Here is a 20,557-nt window from a genome sequence, read left to right as displayed (position 1 = left end):
TTCCGAGTCTGAGTGAGTGAAGCCTGATGGTTGAAGGGTGATAACTATTCTTGAACCTGGTGGTGTGGGTAAGGCTTGCATACCTCCTGCCCAATGGTAGTAGCAAGAAGAGAGCACGCCCTGGATGGTGGGGGTCCCTGATGATGAATGCTACTTTCTTGTGGCATGGTGCTCAGTGGTGGGGAGGGCTTTGCCTGTGACTGACTGGTTTATATCTGTCACTTCCTGTAGCCTTGTCTGTTCCTGGGTGATGGTATTTCCATACTAGCTGCGATGCAACCAGATAGGATCAACTCCACTGCACATCTATAGAAGAATTTCAGCGACTTCTCAGAAAGTAGAGGGCCTGTGTGCCGTCTTTGTGGTGACACTCGCGTGATCCTCTGATATGGTAACACAGAAGAATTTAAAGTTACTGATACTACAGAGACAATCCAGCAGTGCTCCCTCATTGTTGATTTACTCCAAGTCACTACGGATTTGGGAAAACCTCAAGTTTATGTTTTGTTCAAATTTATATAGAATTTTTGAGAAGTAATAACATAATTAGAATGATTTGTATACAGAAGACAGGAGTAGGGTCTTTGTTTTGGCAACAGGTGACATTACAAACTGCAGGATCTAAACGTATGGGGCACTGAGAATTCAAAAACCGTGTATGTTTACAACCTTTGTAACAAGAATGAAAACTTGGAGGGTAACGTGAGGAGGAATTTATCCTTAAATGAGTTCAGTGTCTGCAGAATTTGGAATTTACTGCATGGTGTTTGTCCATGTGTGTTGCTATTTACGGGGAATCACTGCATAGTCATGGTATCCATTGGGGTCTTCGTTGGCTTGTCAGCATTGATGGGTCTCAATGAGGTGGTACCTGTATTAAACAATGCTTACAGTTTATGATAGTTGATTAGGAACAGCTTAAATTAGTAGAAATTTAGTTTTTTTAATTTTAGGCATCTTTTTTTCAGAAGCAATCTGTTTGATAGAAGTCAGGGTCATGTGAGCCCAGGAACAAGATAAAGAGGGAATAGGTGTTATCAAATATGAACTTTAAATGAGATTGGCAAGAGATTGGATGACAGGGCTGTTCTCCGAATTTCAGGTTTTAGACATAGATGATGAAATTTAAAGATAGCTTTATGTCAACAATCAACGCAGTCGGAGGATGTGCTGGAGGCGGCTCAGAGGTGTCATCTCGTTTCTGACGTCAGTGTAGCATGCCCACAATATCTTTGGAATGTGAGAGGAAACCGGATGAGAGAGTGAGTGGGACCGATAGGAATATGCTGGGAGCTGACACAGACTCGATGGGCTGAATGGCCTTCAATGTGTATGAAAATAGAACATGAGAAAACAAACATGCTGACTTTGTCTAATCGTGTTTTGTCTACACACACACACACACACTCACACACATATTAGGGTCTTGGCTGGAAACATTATTCCTCTCCGCTGATGCTACCAGACCTGTTGAGTTCCTTCAGCATTTTGTCTGCATTTCTCTGGATTTACAACATCTGCAGAATCTCTTGTGTTTTTGTCTTTTTAAACTCCTTGTAACCAGACCTTAAGAATGAAGGCCAGTGTTTTGCTGACAGCAGATACCAGCCCCAAAAGATCCTCAGTTCGTTAGATAGTGGCGTTAGATTCAATCCCTTCCAACCTACTGGAACTAGTGCAGAATCCAGAGAGTTTGGAAGGTGGTCAGGAAATGTATTCAGTGTACATCTATAAGCTCCTCTGGGAGGGAAGCTTAGGATGGCGCCAGGAGGTCCAGGGAAACTCTGTTTTGGATTCCTTTAATTTCTTCATGAATTCTCCAATGAGAAAGAATTTCCTGGGTGCCAGTGCATCTTTGATTATCTTCCTTCCATTTTGTCAAATTCATTGTTACATTATCCTCTCAGAGGCCACTTTATTAGGTACCTTGTCCATCTCCAATATAAGTATCTAATCAGCCAATTACGTGGCAGTAACTCAATGCATAAAAGCATGCAGACATGGTCAAGCAGTTCAGTTGTTACTTAGACCAAACATCAGAATGGGGAAGAAATGTGATCGAAGTGACTTTGACCATGGAATGATTGTTGGCGCCAGGCAAGGAGTATCCCAGAAACTGCTGATTTCCTGTTTTTTTTCACAGACAAGAGTCTCTAGAGTTTATGGAGAATGGTGTGAGAAGCAAAAAAAAATAACATCCAGTGGGTGGCAGTTCGATAGAGGAAAACGCCTCGCTAATGAAGAGGTCTGAGGGGACTGACCAGACTGGTTCAAGCTGACAGGAAGGCGACAGTAACTCAACTGACCACATTTTGTAACAGTGGTGTGCAAAAGAGCATCTCTGAATAATGTTGAACCTTGAGGTAGATGGGCTACAGCAGCAGAAGACCACGAATATGCACTCTGTGGCCACTTTATTAGATAGAGTAGGTACTTAATAAAGTAGCCATTGAGTATATTTATTCAAAGCGCCAGCCATTTTGTTATTCCCCCGATGTAGTATCTCCCGTTATTGCCTCTAAATGCAACCGAGGTTTTATTTTTCACAAACCCAAGAGATTCTGCAGATGCTAGAAATCCAGAGGGACGTGCACAAAATGCAGGCCAGGCACCATCTATGGAGAGGAATAAGCAATCAATATTTCAGGCAGAGATCCTTCATCAGGACTGGAAAGGAAGGGCGAAGACATCAATTTTATTTTTGCTACACCCACCCCCAATTTTTCTCGTTGTAGAAGCTCTTATATTTTTATACTTGAACATTTACTCAAATGTGCTATGTTCTGCCATTATCAATGTTTTTGATCATTTTTTAGATGTTTCCTGTATCTCTACGAATCCTCCAGAATACAACTGTCACTGACCACATTACTGTATGTGCTGCTGTTAATAAATATTATCTCCAGCTAGTAATGTTACTCACTCTCAAGAATCTTGAATTGCTTCCTGAAACACCTCCCACTATTTTTTCTCTACTGGCAAATATTTTAACCGATTTCCTAATTTATATGAACCAATGTACTCTTTTAGCTTACTAACCTTTAGGATGTAGGTGTGAAAGCCAGTTAGCTTTTATTGCCCTTGAGAAGGTGCTGGTGAGTTGTCTTCTTGAGCACCTCCTGACCTCTGAAGGTGCTCCCACAGCACTCTTGGGTAGGGCATTCTGGAATCTAGTTCCAATGGCAATGAAAGCACAGGAATGTTTTTCAAGTCAAGATGGTGTGCAGCTATAAGGGAGGCAAGCGTTGGTGGTGTTCCCTCCCTGTTTGCTGCCTTTGGCCATCTTGGTAGGAGAGCAATCAGTTTGAGAGGGGCTGTCAAGGGTCTAGGTGAGTAACAGCAATGCAACACATGCGTACAAAATGCTGCAGGGACTCTGCAGGGTCAGGCAGCATCTGGGGAGAGGAATAAGCATTTGATGTTTTGGGCTGAGACCCTTCCTCAGGATTGGAAAGGAAGGTTCTTCCTTTCTGCAGTGTAACTGTCATGTGGTTTTGTGGATGGTTCACACGGTAGACACAGTGCTCTTGCTGGTAGGTGGGGAGAGGGGGAGGGTGCAATGCCAATCAAGCAGTCTACTTTGGCCAGGATGTGGTTGAGTTTTGTGAAGCTGTACCTGACCAGTGAAATAGAGAACATTCCTTTGTGCCCCTAGGTTATGGAAAGTCTCGCTGTGTGGTGGGTGAGTCAGTGACCGCATAATACTCGGCATCTGGCCCCCTCTTGCTCTTGGAGACGAGAAGACCTGCCGGTGCTGGAATCTAAAGCAGGTCAGGCAGCGTCAATGGAAGGAAACAGAGGAGTGACCTTTTGTGACAGGACTCTGCATTAAGACTGAAAGTTTCTATTTTCTATTTTGTTTTCTTTGTTGAAGAGATGTAGTTGTGGCTGAGCCAGCGTTTTCATTGCCTAGTCCTGGTTGCCCTTGAGAAGGTGGTGGTGAGCTGCCCTCTTGAACTGCTGTGGTACTTGAAGGGTAGCTAACCCCATTTGGCTGTTTGGGAGGGAATTCCAGGGTTTTGACCCAGCATTGGTGAAGAAACCTTGATTTATTTCCAATTCAGAATGGTAAGTGGCTTAGAGGACAACTTCCAGCGTTCCTGTGCTTTTCTGCCCTTGGCCTGTTAGCTGGTAGGTGATGGGTTTAAAAGGTGCAAGTTAACCAAGTTGAGAGGGAGGTTCACAGGTGGTAAGGGGAATTGAGGCTTGGGGTAGGAGAAGGGACAATGTGGCTGGTGGAGGGGATCACTTTGGATTTTGTGGAGGTGGTGAAGGATGATGTGTTGGATGCAGAGACAGCTGCGGCGAAAGAAGAGGAGAGATTTGTAGACTGTGGGAAAAATTGTTGAGGGTATTTCCTGCCAGGTAGTTCAGTGTTGGTGGATGGGAAATGTTTGAGTCTTTCTTCCAGAAAGAAATGGAGGCAGGCATCAAGACTTCCCTGATGAGGGATGGAGGTGGATAGAGACTGGACCTCATGAAGATGAGGTGGTGTCGAAATGGTGGAGGGCACAAGAAATGTCCCAGATATCGGTGGGAAAGGACTGGACAAGGAGAGGTATGAAGAGATACATTCAGTGGGGTAAAAGCAGACCACAACAAATGGCTTACTGAGCAGTCTTCTGCTGTTCCCCTCTCCTACCCCAAGTCCTCTCCTCCTCTCTCTTCTTCTCCATTATTCACCTTTGGAAGGTTAGCATGTTCAGATATGGCAGACTGGTTTATTATTGTCAGGTTTACTGAGGTTCAGTGAAAAAACTGATTTGTATGCCATCCATAGGGATAATTTCATCATATCAGTGGTTTGAGTTAGTTCAAGGGAAACACGATAATATAATGCAGAATAAGGTGTTTCAGCTTCAGGGAAAGTGCAGGCTCTTGAAGCAAAAGGGATAACTTGCCCCATCATTGAAATATTTCCATAGCCAATGGACTCACTTGCAAGGACTCTTCCTCTCATGTTCTTGCTATCTATTGCTTATTTATTTGTTATTATTTCTTTCATTTTGTGTTTGCACAGTTTGTTGTTTTCTATGCACTGGTTGAAGACCCAAGTCTTTCATTGATTCTGTTATGGTTATCATTATATAGATTCATTGAGAATGCCCACAAGAAAATGAATCTCAGGGTTGTTTATGGTAACATGTCTCTACTTTGATAATAAATTTACTTTGAACTTCGAATTTTAATGATTCTAGATTTGCAACTGAAAGTGGTAACTTTTAAAAGCTGCCACAAGTGTTGAGGAGAACTGGAATTGTTACTTTATTCAACCCCAGAGAAACCGGACTCAGCAGTAGGTATAGCATGGGATGGGAAGAAGTAAAGTGTTTGTGGTGCTACTTAAATTCAGATGATCACCAATGTACCTTTATTGTAATATTTAAATACACTTCTGGATCTTGGGAGAGGTCAGGAAACAAAGCAAGTTGCAAACAATCCCCAAAGTAATGAAAGTGATGAAATCTGATACAAGAAGATAAGCTTAATTTAGTCAGCTCAAAGCAGTTCTGAATCAAAGACGTCATGGGCAAAATGTTAGAGGAGCTCAACAGGTCGGGCAGCATCTATGAAAAAGAATAAACAGTTGACAGATCAGGTTGAGATCCTTCATCAGGACTGTAAAGGAAGGGGCAGAGTTCAGAATAATGTTCCAAAGGTGGGGAGCAGCCATTATTCCAGCTTCTGTCCCCTGCCTTTCCAGGGCTGATGAAGGGCCTTGGACAATGGGCTTGAAAGGCTGAAGAATGGGATAATAAATCAGCTAAGATGAAATAGCGGAACGGTCGATGGGCTGAATGGCCAAATTCTGCTCCTATATCTTATGGAAATATCGACTGTTTGTTCACCTCCATAGACACAGCTTGGCTTGCTGGATTCCATCAGCATTTTGTGAGTGTAGCTCAAGGAAACTGGTACTTTTTTACATTCGACATGGTCTTGCTCTAAAATTCAACCTTTTTGGACAAATTTAAGACTTTTACTGGAACAAATTACAGGAACACAATTTCCTCATAATCCAATATTATTTTTACTAGGTGATATTGAAGGGATAAAACCGAAACTCAAACTAAATAAGTATCAGAAAGAATTTATAAAAATTGCACTGGCAGTAGCCAAAAAAGCTATTGCAGTTACTTGGAAATCGGATTCACATTTAAGTATAGATTCTTGGAAGAAAGAAATCTATGGTTGTATTCCATTAGAAAAAATTACTTATAATTTAAGAGATAAATATGAAACATTTTTGAAAATTTGGAGCCCTTATTTACAAAAGATAGGATTAAATATATAGATGCTTTTAAGATGAAACAACTGGTTATTAGGGGAAAGAAATAAATATACATATTAAAATTATTACGAACTCCATGGAGCATGTGGAGATCTTCCAACCACCAGGCATTCTTTCTTTCTTTCTTTCTTTCTTTCTTTCTTTCTTTTTTTTCTAAGGGGCAGTTAGGGGGGAGGGGTTAAGGGGAGGGGGTATGGGTTATATACATTGTTTTTTTTCATACTTTGTAATCATTTAAAAATGCAATAAAAAATTATTTAAAAAAAAAAAAAAAAAAAAAAAAAGATTTCCAGCATCTGCAGTGTTTCTTGTTCTGAATCAAAGGCCATTCTTAAGTTTTTTACCGTTGACCTCTTTCCTTAACAACTATCAATCGGCTGGAGGAACTTAACGGGTCGAGTAGCATCTGGTGCTGGGATGAGAGGAATTTGTGTTGATCCTGAATCAGGACCACGTTGAGAACGCCTCCCCTGTCTCTCCTCTCCATAGATGCTGCTCAACCTGCTGAGTTCCTCCAAGCGGTTGAACGATGATCCAGGTTTCAGCATCTACTGTCTCTGTCTCCACTTTTTCCTTGTGTTCTGGATTGTAGCGGCTGAGTAAAATCACAAGGCTGAAGGAAGACCTTCCCTCCCCTGCTGGTTCTCACAAGCATCTCACCACAGCACTAGGTCTTTAAGGGCTAAGGGGAATCAGCAGAGTTCTCTGCTTGGAGGTGGGCATTTTTGAATGCTGCTGAATAAAATTCACGCACCGATGGTGTAGGAGGTCACGTACTCTGGTAAGAGGAATCAACAGGCAGATTATCTAAATGAAAATAAGCTACAAGTGTGTGAAGTAAAGCGGGAACTAGAAGTTCCTGTGCACGAATCACCGAATTTTAGCAGTCAGATGCAGCAAGTAGCTTTTTTTTCCATTGTCTAAATGACAAAGAGGTTGGAATTTAGAAATAGAGAAGTTTTGTTGCTATTGTACAGGGTGTTGGTGAAGCCACACCTGGGGATACTGTGATCAGTTCTGATCTTTTTATTTAAGAAAGCCTCTAGAATTGGATTTAGTTCAAAGGAGAGTCACAAGACTAATACACAGAGTGAGAGGTTTGTCCTGTCAAGAGATGCTGAGCATTTTGTGTATCTCACGTAGAAGAAGGCCATGAGACATAGAGCAGAATTAGGCCATTTGGCCCATCAAGTCTGCTCTGCCATTCCATCATGGCTGATCTATTGTCCCTCTCAACCCCCTTCTCCTGCCTTCTCCCTGTAAACTTGTGACACCATTACTAATCAAGAACCTATCCCACTCCACTTTAAATAAACCCAGTGACTTGGCCTCCACAGCCATCTGTAGCAATGAATTCCACAGAGTCACCTCCCTCAGGCTGAATAAGTTCCTCCTCATCTCTGTTCCAAAGGGATGTCCTTGTATACTATGGCTCCACGTCCATTCTATCTCAGCCTTTCAATATTCAATAGGCTTCATTGAGGTGTGATGAATGAGAGTAATTGCTGATGCACACACAGTCTTAAGGGGGGGCTTGATGGGGTAGATTTTGAGATGTTCTCATAAGTGAATGAGTCTTTAATGAGGGAATAGATTTGGTTATTTAAAATGGCGGGTGTGAACAAATTTCTTCTTTCCGAGGGCAGTGAGTCTCTGGAATTCTGTGCAAGCTGGGTCATCAGGTGAATGCTGATGTGATGGCAGATAAACATTTGAATGATTAGGGATTAATGTCTGTGGCACACAGGAGGATCTGAGTTCTGAGACAGATTAGCCGTAATTATATTGAGTAGTAATCATATTGATAGGCTTGAGGCACCGTGGCCTACCCCTCCCGTTTTCCAGTGTTTTACCATGAGAAGTGAATCCACTTGCATGATAACAGGATCAACACACTCAAAATGCTGGAGGAAGTCAGCGCACCAGGCAGCATCTATGGGGAATGTACAGTCGACATTTCAGGAATGTTTTGTGTGTTGCTCGGATTTCCAGCATCTGCAAATTTTCTCTTGTTTGTTGCTTGATAACAGGTAGTGGGGTCAAAACTACCTGACCCTTCCACCTTCATATCGTCCATGAACGTGACCTCAAAGCCATCCCTTCCATCATCCAGATCGTACGTTCTTGCTCTTGTAGAAGGCAGTCTCTGACTATTCTGCCTGCCTCCCTCCCTTCATAATTTTATAATGCTCTGTAAGGTCACCCCTCAGCCTCTTGCATTCCTAGGCGAATAAAGACAGGCTGTCCATTCTCTCCTTATAACCATGGATTTCAGAATTCATCCTGGTGAATCTCCACTGGCATCTCTGCATCAATTCTGTCACATAGCAATCCTATTTGAATTCCTGGGATCAGAATCCATGCAACAGTTTCCATCCCAACGATTGTGATCCAGGTTTAACCCGGACTTTGGGTGCTGTCTTTGTGGGGTTTGCACGTTCTCTCAGTGTTGATGTGGGTTCCACTTCTCTCCCACATACCTAAGCTGTGCTGGCAAGTCAATTGCCTGCTGTAAGTTGTGCCTTGATTTAGGCATCTAGACAACAAGTTAAAGGGGACGGCGGTGTGGACGGGTGCAAGAACTCGCATAAATAGGGTGCCGCAGTGGCGTCGCAGTTTGCCAACACTATTACAGTTTAGGGCAGCCATTCTGTGGGGCGTGTGTACGTTCTCCCCATGGAATGTGTTGGCTCTCTCCAGGTCCTCTGGTTCCTCCCACTGTTCGAAAGCATACTGAGTAGGGTAATTGATCACTGTAAATTGCTCCGTGATTAGCTTAGAGTTGATTGGGTTTGTCGGCAGTTGTTGCGGTGGTGTGCTTGAAAGACCTACCCTGCACTGTATCAATAAATTAGATTTTAAAAATTGCAGGGCATAGAGGAATGAAGAGGAGGAATTGGACCAATAGGAATAACCAACATTGATGCTAAGGACTGAGTGGCCTCCTCGCATGATATAATAAATAAAATGGAGGTTTAAGAGATGCCTGTGCCAATGTGATTGCCTTGTGAAGTTTTTGCCCTCCCCCACCCCCAATTGCTTGACCATCCTTTTTGATTTCTGTCGGCCTCTTTCTGCAGGGATACATGTGGAAAAAGGGGTATGTTCGGCGGAACTGGAATGAGCGCTGGTTTGTCCTGAAGGCATGCAACATCTTGTACTATGTCAACGAGGACCTCAAAGAGAAGAAGGGGGAAATTCATCTCGATAAAGACAGCACAGTTGAGGTGAAGTGCGTGGGTGAGGGTGTAAAGTGGGAGGAACAGTTTGTTTTTGTACCACACCACAGAAACGGTTCTAATGGGGACTGGGTCTGTCACTGTATAACACTGGGGAAACGGTTCTAATGGGGACTGGGTCTGTCACTGTATAACACTGGGGAAACGGTTCTAATGGGGACTGGGTCTGTCACTGTATAACACTGGGGAAACGGTTCTAATGGGGTCTGGGTCTGTCATTGTATAACACTGGGGAAACGGTTCTAATGGGGACTGGGTCTGTCACTGTATAACACTGGGGAAACGGTTTTAATGGGGTCTGGGTCTGTCATTGTATAACACTGGGGAAACGGTTCTAATGGGGTCTGGGTCTGTCACTGTATAACACTGGGGAAACGTTTCTAATGGGGACGGTCTATCACTGTATAACACTGGGGAAACGGTTCTAATGGGGACTGGGTCTGTCACTGTATAACACTGGGGAAACGTTTCTAATGGGGACGGTCTATCACTGTATAACACTGGGGAAACGGTTCTAATGGGGACTGGGTCTGTCACTGTATAACACTGGGGAAACGGTTCTAATGGGGACTGGGTCTGTCACTGTATAACACTGGGGAAACGGTTCTAATGGGGACTGGGTCTGTCACTGTATAACACTGGGGAAACGGTTCTAATGAGATCTGGGTCTGTCACTGTATAACACTGGGGAAACGGTTCTAATGGGGACTGGGTCTGTCACTGTATAACACTGGGGAAACGGTTCTAATGGGGACTGGGTCTGTCACTGTATAACACTGGGGAAACGGTTCTAATGAGATCTGGGTCTGTCACTGTATAACACTGGGGAAACGGTTCTAATGGGGTCTGGGTCTGTCACTGTATAACATTGGGGAAACGGTTCTAATGGGGTCTGGGTCTGTCACTGTATAACATTGGGGAAACGGTTCTAATGAGATCTGGGTCTGTCACTGTATAACACTGGGGAAACGGTTCTAATGGGGTCTGGGTCTGTCACTGTATAACACTGGGGAAACGGTTCTAATGGGGACTGGGTCTGTCACTGTATAACACTGGGGAAACGGTTCTAATGGGGACTGGGTCTGTCACTGTATAACACTGGGGAAACGGTTCTAATGGGGACTGGGTCTGTCATTGTATAACACTGGGGAAACGGTTCTAATGGGGACTGGGTCTGTCACTGTATAACACTGGGGAAACGGTTCTAATGAGATCTGGGTCTGTCACTGTATAACACTGGGGAAACGGTTCTAATGGGGTCTGAGTCTGTCACTGTATAACATTGGGGAAACGGTTCTAATGGGGTCTGGGTCTGTCACTGTATAACATTGGGGAAACGGTTCTAATGGGGACTGGGTCTGTCACTGTATAACACTGGGGAAACGGTTCTAATGGGGACTGGGTCTGTCACTGTATAACACTGGGGAAACGGTTCTAATGGGGACTGGGTCTGTCACTGTATAACACTGGGGAAACGGTTCTAATGGGGACTGGGTCTGTCACTGTATAACACTGGGGAAACGGTTCTAATGGGGTCTGGGTCTGTCATTGTATAACACTGGGGAAACGGTTCTAATGGGGACTGGGTCTGTCACTGTATAACACTGGGGAAACGGTTCTAATGGGGTCTGTGTCTGTCACTGTATAACACTGGGGAAACGGTTCTAATGGGGACTGGGTCTGTCACTGTATAACACTGGGGAAACGGTTCTAATGGGGACTGGGTCTGTCACTGTATAACACTGGGGAAACGGTTCTAATGGGGACTGGGTCTGTCACTGTATAACACTGGGGAAACGGTTCTAATGGGGACTGGGTCTGTCACTGTATAACACTGGGGAAACGGTTCTAATGGGGTCTGGGTCTGTCACTGTATAACACTGGGGAAACGGTTCTAATGGGGACTGGGTCTGTCACTGTATAACACTGGGGAAACGGTTCTAATGAGATCTGGGTCTGTCGCTGTATAACACTGGGGAAACGGTTCTAATAGGGACTGGGTCTGTCACTGTATAACACTGGGGAAACGGTTCTAATGAGATCTGGGTCTGTCGCTGTATAACACTGGGGAAACGGTTCTAATAGGGACTGGGTCTGTCACTGTATAACACTGGGGAAACGGTTCTAATGAGATCTGGGTCTGTCGCTGTATAACACTGGGGAAACGGTTCTAATGGGGTCTGGGTCTGTCATTGTATAACACTGGGGAAACGGTTCTAATGAGATCTGGGTCTGTCACTGTATAACACTGGGGAAACGGTTCTAATGGGGACTGGGTCTGTCACTGTATAACACTGGGGAAACGGTTCTAATGGGGACTGGGTCTGTCACTGTATAACACTGGGGAAACGGTTCTAATGGGGACTGGGTCTGTCACTGTATAACACTGGGGAAACGGTTCTAATGGGGACTGGGTCTGTCACTGTATAACACTGGGGAAACGGTTCTAATGGGGACTGGGTCTGTCACTGTATAACATTGGGGAAACGGTTCTAATGGGGTCTGGGTCTGTCACTGTATAACACTGGGGAAACGGTTCTAATGGGGTCTGGGTCTGTCACTGTATAACACTGGGGAAACAGTTCTAATGGGGTCTGGGTCTGTCACTGTATAACACTGGGGAAACGGTTCTAATGGGGTCTGGGTCTGTCACTGTATAACACTGGGGAAACGGTTCTAATGGGGTCTGGGTCTGTCACTGTATAACACTGGGGAAACGGTTCTAATGGGGACTGGGTCTGTCACTGTATAACACTGGGGAAACGGTTCTAATGGGGACTGGGTCTGTCACTGTATAACACTGGGGAAACGGTTCTAATGGGGACTGGGTCTGTCACTGTATAACACTGGGGAAACGGTTCTAATGGGGACTGGGTCTGTCACTGTATAACACTGGGGAAACGGTTCTAATGGGGTCTGGGTCTGTCACTGTATAACACTGGGGAAACGGTTCTAATGGGGACTGGGTCTGTCACTGTATAACACTGGGGAAACGGTTCTAATGGGGACTGGGTCTGTCACTGTATAACACTGGGGAAACGGTTCTCATGGGGTCTGGGTCTGTCACTGTATAACACTGGGGAAACGGTTCTAATGGGGTCTGGGTCTGTCACTGTATAACACTGGGGAAACGGTTCTAATGGGGTCTGGGTCTGTCATTGTATAACACTGGGGAAACGGTTCTAATGGGGACTGGGTCTGTCACTGTATAACACTGGGGAAACGGTTCTAATGGGGTCTGTGTCTGTCACTGTATAACACTGGGGAAACGGTTCTAATGGGGTCAGGATCTGTCACTGTATAACACTGGGGAAACGGTTCTAATGGGGACTGGGTCTGTCACTGTATAACACTGGGGAAACGGTTCTAATGGGGTCTGGGTCTGTCACTGTATAACACTGGGGAAACGGTTCTAATGGGGACTGGGTCTGTCACTGTATAACACTGGGGAAACGGTTCTAATGGGGTCTGGGTCTGTCATTGTATAACACTGGGGAAACGGTTCTAATGGGGACTGGGTCTGTCACTGTATAACACTGGGGAAACGGTTCTAATGGGGTCTGTGTCTGTCACTGTATAACACTGGGGAAACGGTTCTAATGGGGTCAGGATCTGTCACTGTATAACACTGGGGAAACGGTTCTAATGGGGACTGGGTCTGTCACTGTATAACACTGGGGAAACGGTTCTAATGGGGACTGGGGTCTGTCACTGTATAACACTGGGGAAACAGTTCTAATGGGGACTGGGTCTGTCACTGTATAACACTGGGGAAACGGTTCTAATGGGGTCTGGGTCTGTCATTGTATAACACTGGGGAAACGGTTCTAATGGGGACTGGGTCTGTCACTGTATAACACTGGGGAAACGGTCCTAATGGGGACTGGGTCTGTCACTGTATAACACTGGGGAAACGTTTCTAATGGGGTCTGGGTCTGTCACTCTATATACACTGGGGAAACGGTTCTAATGGGGTCTGGGTCTGTCACTGTATAACACTGGGGAAACGGTTCTAATGGGGTCTGGGTCTGTCACTGTATAACACTGGGGAAACGGTTCTAATGAGATCTGGGTCTGTCGCTGTATAACACTGGGGAAACGGTTCTAATGGGGTCTGGGTCTGTCATTGTATAACACTGGGGAAACGGTTCTAATGAGATCTGGGTCTGTCACTGTATAACACTGGGGAAACGGTTCTAATGGGGACTGGGTCTGTCACTGTATAACACTGGGGAAACGGTTCTAATGGGGACTGGGTCTGTCACTGTATAACACTGGGGGAACGGTTCTAATGGGGACTGGGTCTGTCACTGTATAACACTGGGGAAACGGTTCTAATGGGGACTGGGTCTGTCACTGTATAACACTGGGGAAACGGTTCTAATGGGGACTGGGTCTGTCACTGTATAACATTGGGGAAACGGTTCTAATGGGGTCTGGGTCTGTCACTGTATAACACTGGGGAAACGGTTCTAATGGGGTCTGGGTCTGTCACTGTATAACACTGGGGAAACAGTTCTAATGGGGTCTGGGTCTGTCACTGTATAACACTGGGGAAACGGTTCTAATGGGGTCTGGGTCTGTCACTGTATAACACTGGGGAAACGGTTCTAATGGGGTCTGGGTCTGTCACTGTATAACACTGGGGAAACGGTTCTAATGGGGACTGGGTCTGTCACTGTATAACACTGGGGAAACGGTTCTAATGGGGACTGGGTCTGTCACTGTATAACACTGGGGAAACGGTTCTAATGTGGACTGGGTCTGTCACTGTATAACACTGGGGAAACGGTTCTAATGGGGACTGGGTCTGTCACTGTATAACACTGGGGAAACGGTTCTAATGGGGTCTGGGTCTGTCACTGTATAACACTGGGGAAACGGTTCTAATGGGGACTGGGTCTGTCACTGTATAACACTGGGGAAACGGTTCTAATGGGGACTGGGTCTGTCACTGTATAACACTGGGGAAACGGTTCTAATGGGGTCTGGGTCTGTCACTGTATAACACTGGGGAAACGGTTCTAATGGGGACTGGGTCTGTCACTGTATAACACTGGGGAAACGGTTCTAATGGGGACTGGGTCTGTCACTGTATAACACTGGGGAAACGGTCCTAATGGGGACTGGGTCTGTCACTGTATAACACTGGGGAAACGGTTCTAATGGGGTCTGGGTCTGTCACTGTATAACACTGGGGAAACGGTTCTAATGGGGTCTGGGTCTGTCACTGTATAACACTGGGGAAACGGTTCTAATGGGGACTGGGTCTGTCACTGTATAACACTGGGGAAACGGTTCTAATGGGGACTGGGTCTGTCACTGTATAACACTGGGGAAACGGTTCTAATGGGGACTGGGTCTGTCACTGTATAACACTGGGGAAACGGTTCTAATGGGGACTGGGTCTGTCACTGTATAACACTGGGGAAACGGTTCTAATGGGGACTGGGTCTGTCACTGTATAACACTGGGGAAACGGTTCTAATGGGGTCTGGGTCTGTCACTGTATAACACTGGGGAAACGGTTCTAATGGGGTCTGGGTCTGTCACTGTATAACACTGGGGAAACGGTTCTAATGGGGACTGGGTCTGTCACTGTATAACACTGGGGAAACGGTCCTAATGGGGACTGGGTCTGTCACTGTATAACACTGGGGAAACGGTCCTAATGGGGACTGGGTCTGTCACTGTATAACACTGGGGAAACGGTTCTAATGGGGTCTGGGTCTGTCACTGTATAACACTGGGGAAACGGTTCTAATGGGGACTGGGTCTGTCACTGTATAACACTGGGGAAACGGTTCTAATGGGGTCTGGGTCTGTCACTGTATAACACTGGGGAAACGGTTCTAATGGGGACTGGGTCTGTCACTGCATAACACTGGGGAAACGGTTCTAATGGGGTCTGGGTCTGTCACTGTATAACACTGGGGAAACGGTTCTAATGGGGACTGGGTCTGTCACTGTATAACACTGGGGAAACGGTTCTAATGGGGTCTGGGTCTGTCATTGTATAACACTGGGGAAACGGTTCTAATGGGGACTGGGTCTGTCACTGTATAACACTGGGGAAACGGTTCTAATGGGGTCTGTGTCTGTCACTGTATAACACTGGGGAAACGGTTCTAATGGGGTCAGGATCTGTCACTGTATAACACTGGGGAAACGGTTCTAATGGGGACTGGGTCTGTCACTGTATAACACTGGGGAAACGGTTCTAATGGGGTCTGGGTCTGTCACTGTATAACACTGGGGAAACGGTTCTAATGGGGACTGGGTCTGTCACTGTATAACACTGGGGAAACGGTTCTAATGGGGTCTGGGTCTGTCATTGTATAACACTGGGGAAACGGTTCTAATGGGGACTGGGTCTGTCACTGTATAACACTGGGGAAACGGTTCTAATGGGGTCTGTGTCTGTCACTGTATAACACTGGGGAAACGGTTCTAATGGGGTCAGGATCTGTCACTGTATAACACTGGGGAAACGGTTCTAATGGGGACTGGGTCTGTCACTGTATAACACTGGGGAAACGGTTCTAATGGGGACTGGGGTCTGTCACTGTATAACACTGGGGAAACAGTTCTAATGGGGACTGGGTCTGTCACTGTATAACACTGGGGAAACGGTTCTAATGGGGTCTGGGTCTGTCATTGTATAACACTGGGGAAACGGTTCTAATGGGGACTGGGTCTGTCACTGTATAACACTGGGGAAACGGTCCTAATGGGGACTGGGTCTGTCACTGTATAACACTGGGGAAACGTTTCTAATGGGGTCTGGGTCTGTCACTCTATATACACTGGGGAAACGGTTCTAATGGGGTCTGGGTCTGTCACTGTATAACACTGGGGAAACGGTTCTAATGGGGTCTGGGTCTGTCACTGTATAACACTGGGGAAACGGTTCTAATGAGATCTGGGTCTGTCACTGTATAACACTGGGGAAACGGTTCTAATGGGGTCTGGGTCTGTCACTGTATAACACTGGGGAAACGGTTCTAATGGAGACTGGGTCTGTCACTGTATAACACTGGGGAAACGGTTCTAATGGGGTCAGGGTCTGTCATTGTATAACACTGGGGAAACGGTTTTAATGGGGTCAGGATCTGTCACTGTATAACACTGGGGAAACGGTTCTAATGGGGTCTGGGTCTGTCACTGTATAACACTGGGGAAACGGTTCTAATGGGGTCTGGGTCTGTCACTGTATAACACTGGGGAAACGGTTCTAATGGGGACTGGTTCTGTCACTGTATAACACTGGGGAAACGGTTCTAATGGGGACTGGGTCTGTCACTGTATAACACTGGGGAAACGGTTCTAATGGGGACTGGTTCTGTCACTGTATAACACTGGGGAAACGGTTCTAATGGGGTCTGGGTCTGTCATTGTATAACACTGTGGAAACGGTTCTAATGAGATCTGGGTCTGTCACTGTATAACACTGGGGAAACGGTTCTAATGGGGACTGGGTCTGTCACTGTATAACACTGGGGAAACGGTTCTAATGGGGACTGGTTCTGTCACTGTATAACACTGGGGAAACGGTTCTAATGGGGTCTGGGTCTGTCATTGTATAACACTGTGGAAACGGTTCTAATGAGATCTGGGTCTGTCACTGTATAACACTGGGGAAACGGTTCTAATGGGGTCTGGGTCTGTCACTGTATAACACTGGGGAAACGGTTCTAATGGGGTCTGGGTCTGTCACTGTATAACACTGGGGAAACGGTTCTAATGGAGACTGGGTCTGTCACTGTATAACACTGGGGAAACGGTTCTAATGGGGTCAGGGTCTGTCATTGTATAACACTGGGGAAACGGTTTTAATGGGGTCAGGATCTGTCATTGTATAACACTGGGGAAACGGTTCTAATGGGGTCAGGATCTGTCACTGTATAACACTGGGGAAACGGTTCTAATGGGGTCTGGGTCTGTCACTGTATAACATTGGGGAAACGGTTCTAATGGGGACTGGGTCTGTCACTGTATAACACTGGGGAAACGGTTCTAATGGGGACTGGGTCTGTCACTGTATAACACTGGGGAAACGGTTCTAATGGGGACTGGGTCTGTCACTGTATAACACTGGGGAAACGGTTCTAATGGGGTCTGGGTCTGTCACTGTATAACACTGGGGAAACGGTTCTAATGGGGTCTGGGTCTGTCACTGTATAACACTGGGGAAACGTTTCTAATGGGGACGGTCTATCACTGTATAACACTGGGGAAACGGTTCTAATGGGGACTGGGTCTGTCACTGTATAACACTGGGGAAACGGTTCTAATGGGGACTGGGTCTGTCACTGTATAACACTGGGGAAACGGTTCTAATAGGGACTGGGTCTGTCACTGTATAACACTGGGGAAACGGTTCTAATGGGGTCTGGGTCTGTCACTGTATAACACTGGGGAAACGGTTCTAATGGGGTCTGGGTCTGTCACTGTATAACACTGGGGAAACGGTTCTAATGGAGACTGGGTCTGTCACTGTATAACATTGGGGAAACGGTTCTAATGGGGACTGGGTCTGTCACTGTATAACACTGGGGAAACGGTTCTAATGGGGACTGGGTCTGTCACTGTATAACACTGGGGAAACGGTTCTAATGGGGACTGGGGTCTGTCACTGTATAACACTGGGGAAACGGTTCTAATGGGGACTGGGTCTGTCACTGTATAACACTGGGGAAACGATTCTAATGGGGACTGGGTCTGTCACTGTATAACACTGGGGAAACAGTTCTAATGGGGACTGGGTCTGTCACTGTATAACACTGGGGAAACGGTTCTAATGGGGACTGGGTCTGTCACTGTATAACACTGGGGAAACGGTTCTAATGGGGACTGGGTCTGTCACTGTATAACACTGGGGAAACGGTTCTAATGGGGACTGGGTCTGTCACTGTATATCACTGGGGAAACGGTTCTAATGGGGACTGGGTCTGTCACTGTATAACACTGGGGAAACGGTTTTAATGGGGACTGGGTCTGTCACTGTATAACACTGGGGAAACAGTTCTAATGGGGACTGGGTCTGTCACTGTATAACACTGGGGAAACGGTTCTAATGGGGTCTCGGTCTGTCATTGTATAACACTGGGGAAACGGTTCTAATGGGGACTGGGTCTGTCACTGTATAACACGGGAAACGGTTCTAATGGGGACTGGGTCTGTCACTGTATAACACTGGGGAAACGGTTCTAATGGGGTCTGGGTCTGTCATTGTATAACACTGGGGAAACGGTTCTAATGGGGACTGGGTCTGTCACTGTATAACACTGGGGAAACGGTTCTAATGGGGACTGGGTCTGTCACTGTATAACACTGGGGAAACGGTTCTAATGGGGTCTGGGTCTGTCACTGTATAACACTGGGGAAACGGTTCTAATGGGAACTGGGTCTGTCACTGTATAACACTGGGGAAACAGTTCTAATGGGGACTGGGTCTGTCACTGTATAACACTGGGGAAACGGTTCTAATGGGGTCTGGGTCTGTCACTGTATAACACTGGGGAAACGGTTCTAATGGGGACTGGTTCTGTCACTGTTTAACACTGGGGAAACGGTTCTAATGGGGACTGGTTCTGTCACTGTTTAACACTGGGGTGTAGTATTGACAGACACAGGCGTGTCAGTGTATAACACTAATGTACAGAACATAGTGGTACTAGCTGCCACTATACATCGCTGGGGTACAGTCCCAAGATACACAGATCAGTTTCGATATTACACGTGAGATATATTACTGCCGAGTATCTAAATCTATGTAACTGTAGAGTTTCATACTATAGTACAACTTGGAGTTGAGCCTTTTGGCTCAACTCATCTGTGCTAACTGAGCTATCTATCTATTTTAGTCCCATCTTCCTGCATTTGGCCCATATCTCTCTAAACCAGGGGTTCCAACTTGGGGCCCACAGACCCCTTGATTCATGCAATTAAACAAAAAAGATGGAACCTTTGCTCTAAACCTTCCCTATCCTTGGAACCATCCAAATATCTTTTCTCTGTTATAATTGTACCTACCTCTATGCCACCTTCTCTGGCAGCTGATTCCACCTTGTGTGAGGAAAAATCTGTCCCTTATAATCTTTCCCCTCTCAATTTGAGTCTCTATCCTCTAGTTTTAGAATCCCTCCCTTGGGATAGAGGCTGACTTTCTACCCTATCAATGTCCTTCATCACTCAGTAATCTTTCCTAAGGTCACTTCTCCATAGCTCGAAGGAAACATTCCCATCCTCTCTAACCACTTTATAATACAAGCCCTCCAGTCCAGACCACTTTCCTGTGAATCTTTCTACACCTCTCTGTCTTCACATCCTTCCAATTGTGTGTTGACCAGGATGCCATGTTGAATCGCTGTAATGTGACGTCCCGCCCACTCTGCTCAGTTCCTTCGAGTGGTGAAGAAAGCACTTGGTGTACTTGCATTCACTGGCTGTTTTCCTGTGTCACAAAGGGCATTATGGTAGTATAGTGGTTAGCACAACACTTTACAGTACCAGCGACCAAGATTCAATTCCAACTTCTGCCTGTAAGGAGTTTGTCTGTTCTCCCTGTGACCGCGTAGGTTTCCTCTGGGTGCTCTGGTTTCCTCCCATAGTCTAAAGACGTACCAGTTGGTAGATAGATTGATCATTTTAGATTGTCCCGTGATTAGGCTGGGGTTAAATTGGGGGATGCTGGGCAGTGAGGCCAGAAGGGCCTATTCCACATGTTGTGTCAATAAATAAATATAAATACAAGATTTCAGAGAGCTTAGTGCACACGACTGAGGTCTTGCTGTTCAGCAGCCTTCCCCAAGGCCCTGTCATTCACCGTGTATGGCCTGCCTGCCCTGATTCACATAGCACTTGACTGCATTAAATTGCATTTGCCATTCCCCTGCTCACTTACCTAGCTGTCCAGCGATAGCTTAACCTTCTCTGACCACATCCTCAATTCTGATGTAAAAATTTGCTGGTCCAGCCACCTTCAATTACTTCCAGATCACCAATATACATGGCAAGCAACAGT

General features: G+C 45.8%; 1 protein-coding gene across 1 annotated transcript in view; it reads left to right on the top strand.

Moving 5' to 3' along the window:
• LOC132397799 (differentially expressed in FDCP 6 homolog) overlaps nucleotides 1-20,557 on the top strand; it is a 69,982-nt gene that overhangs the window by 19,930 nt on the left and 29,495 nt on the right. The window contains exon 6 of the mRNA XM_059976553.1: nucleotides 9,373-9,519. Within this exon, the coding sequence (XP_059832536.1) occupies nucleotides 9,373-9,519 (147 nt within the window). The remainder of the gene's footprint in view (nucleotides 1-9,372; nucleotides 9,520-20,557) is intronic.

Source organism: Hypanus sabinus, chromosome 8 (assembly GCF_030144855.1).
Source record: "Hypanus sabinus isolate sHypSab1 chromosome 8, sHypSab1.hap1, whole genome shotgun sequence".
NCBI classification, from domain to species: Eukaryota; Metazoa; Chordata; class Chondrichthyes; order Myliobatiformes; family Dasyatidae; genus Hypanus; species Hypanus sabinus.
The sequence above is the reverse complement of the archived record's forward strand: the minus strand, read 5'-3'. Positions and strand labels throughout refer to the sequence as shown.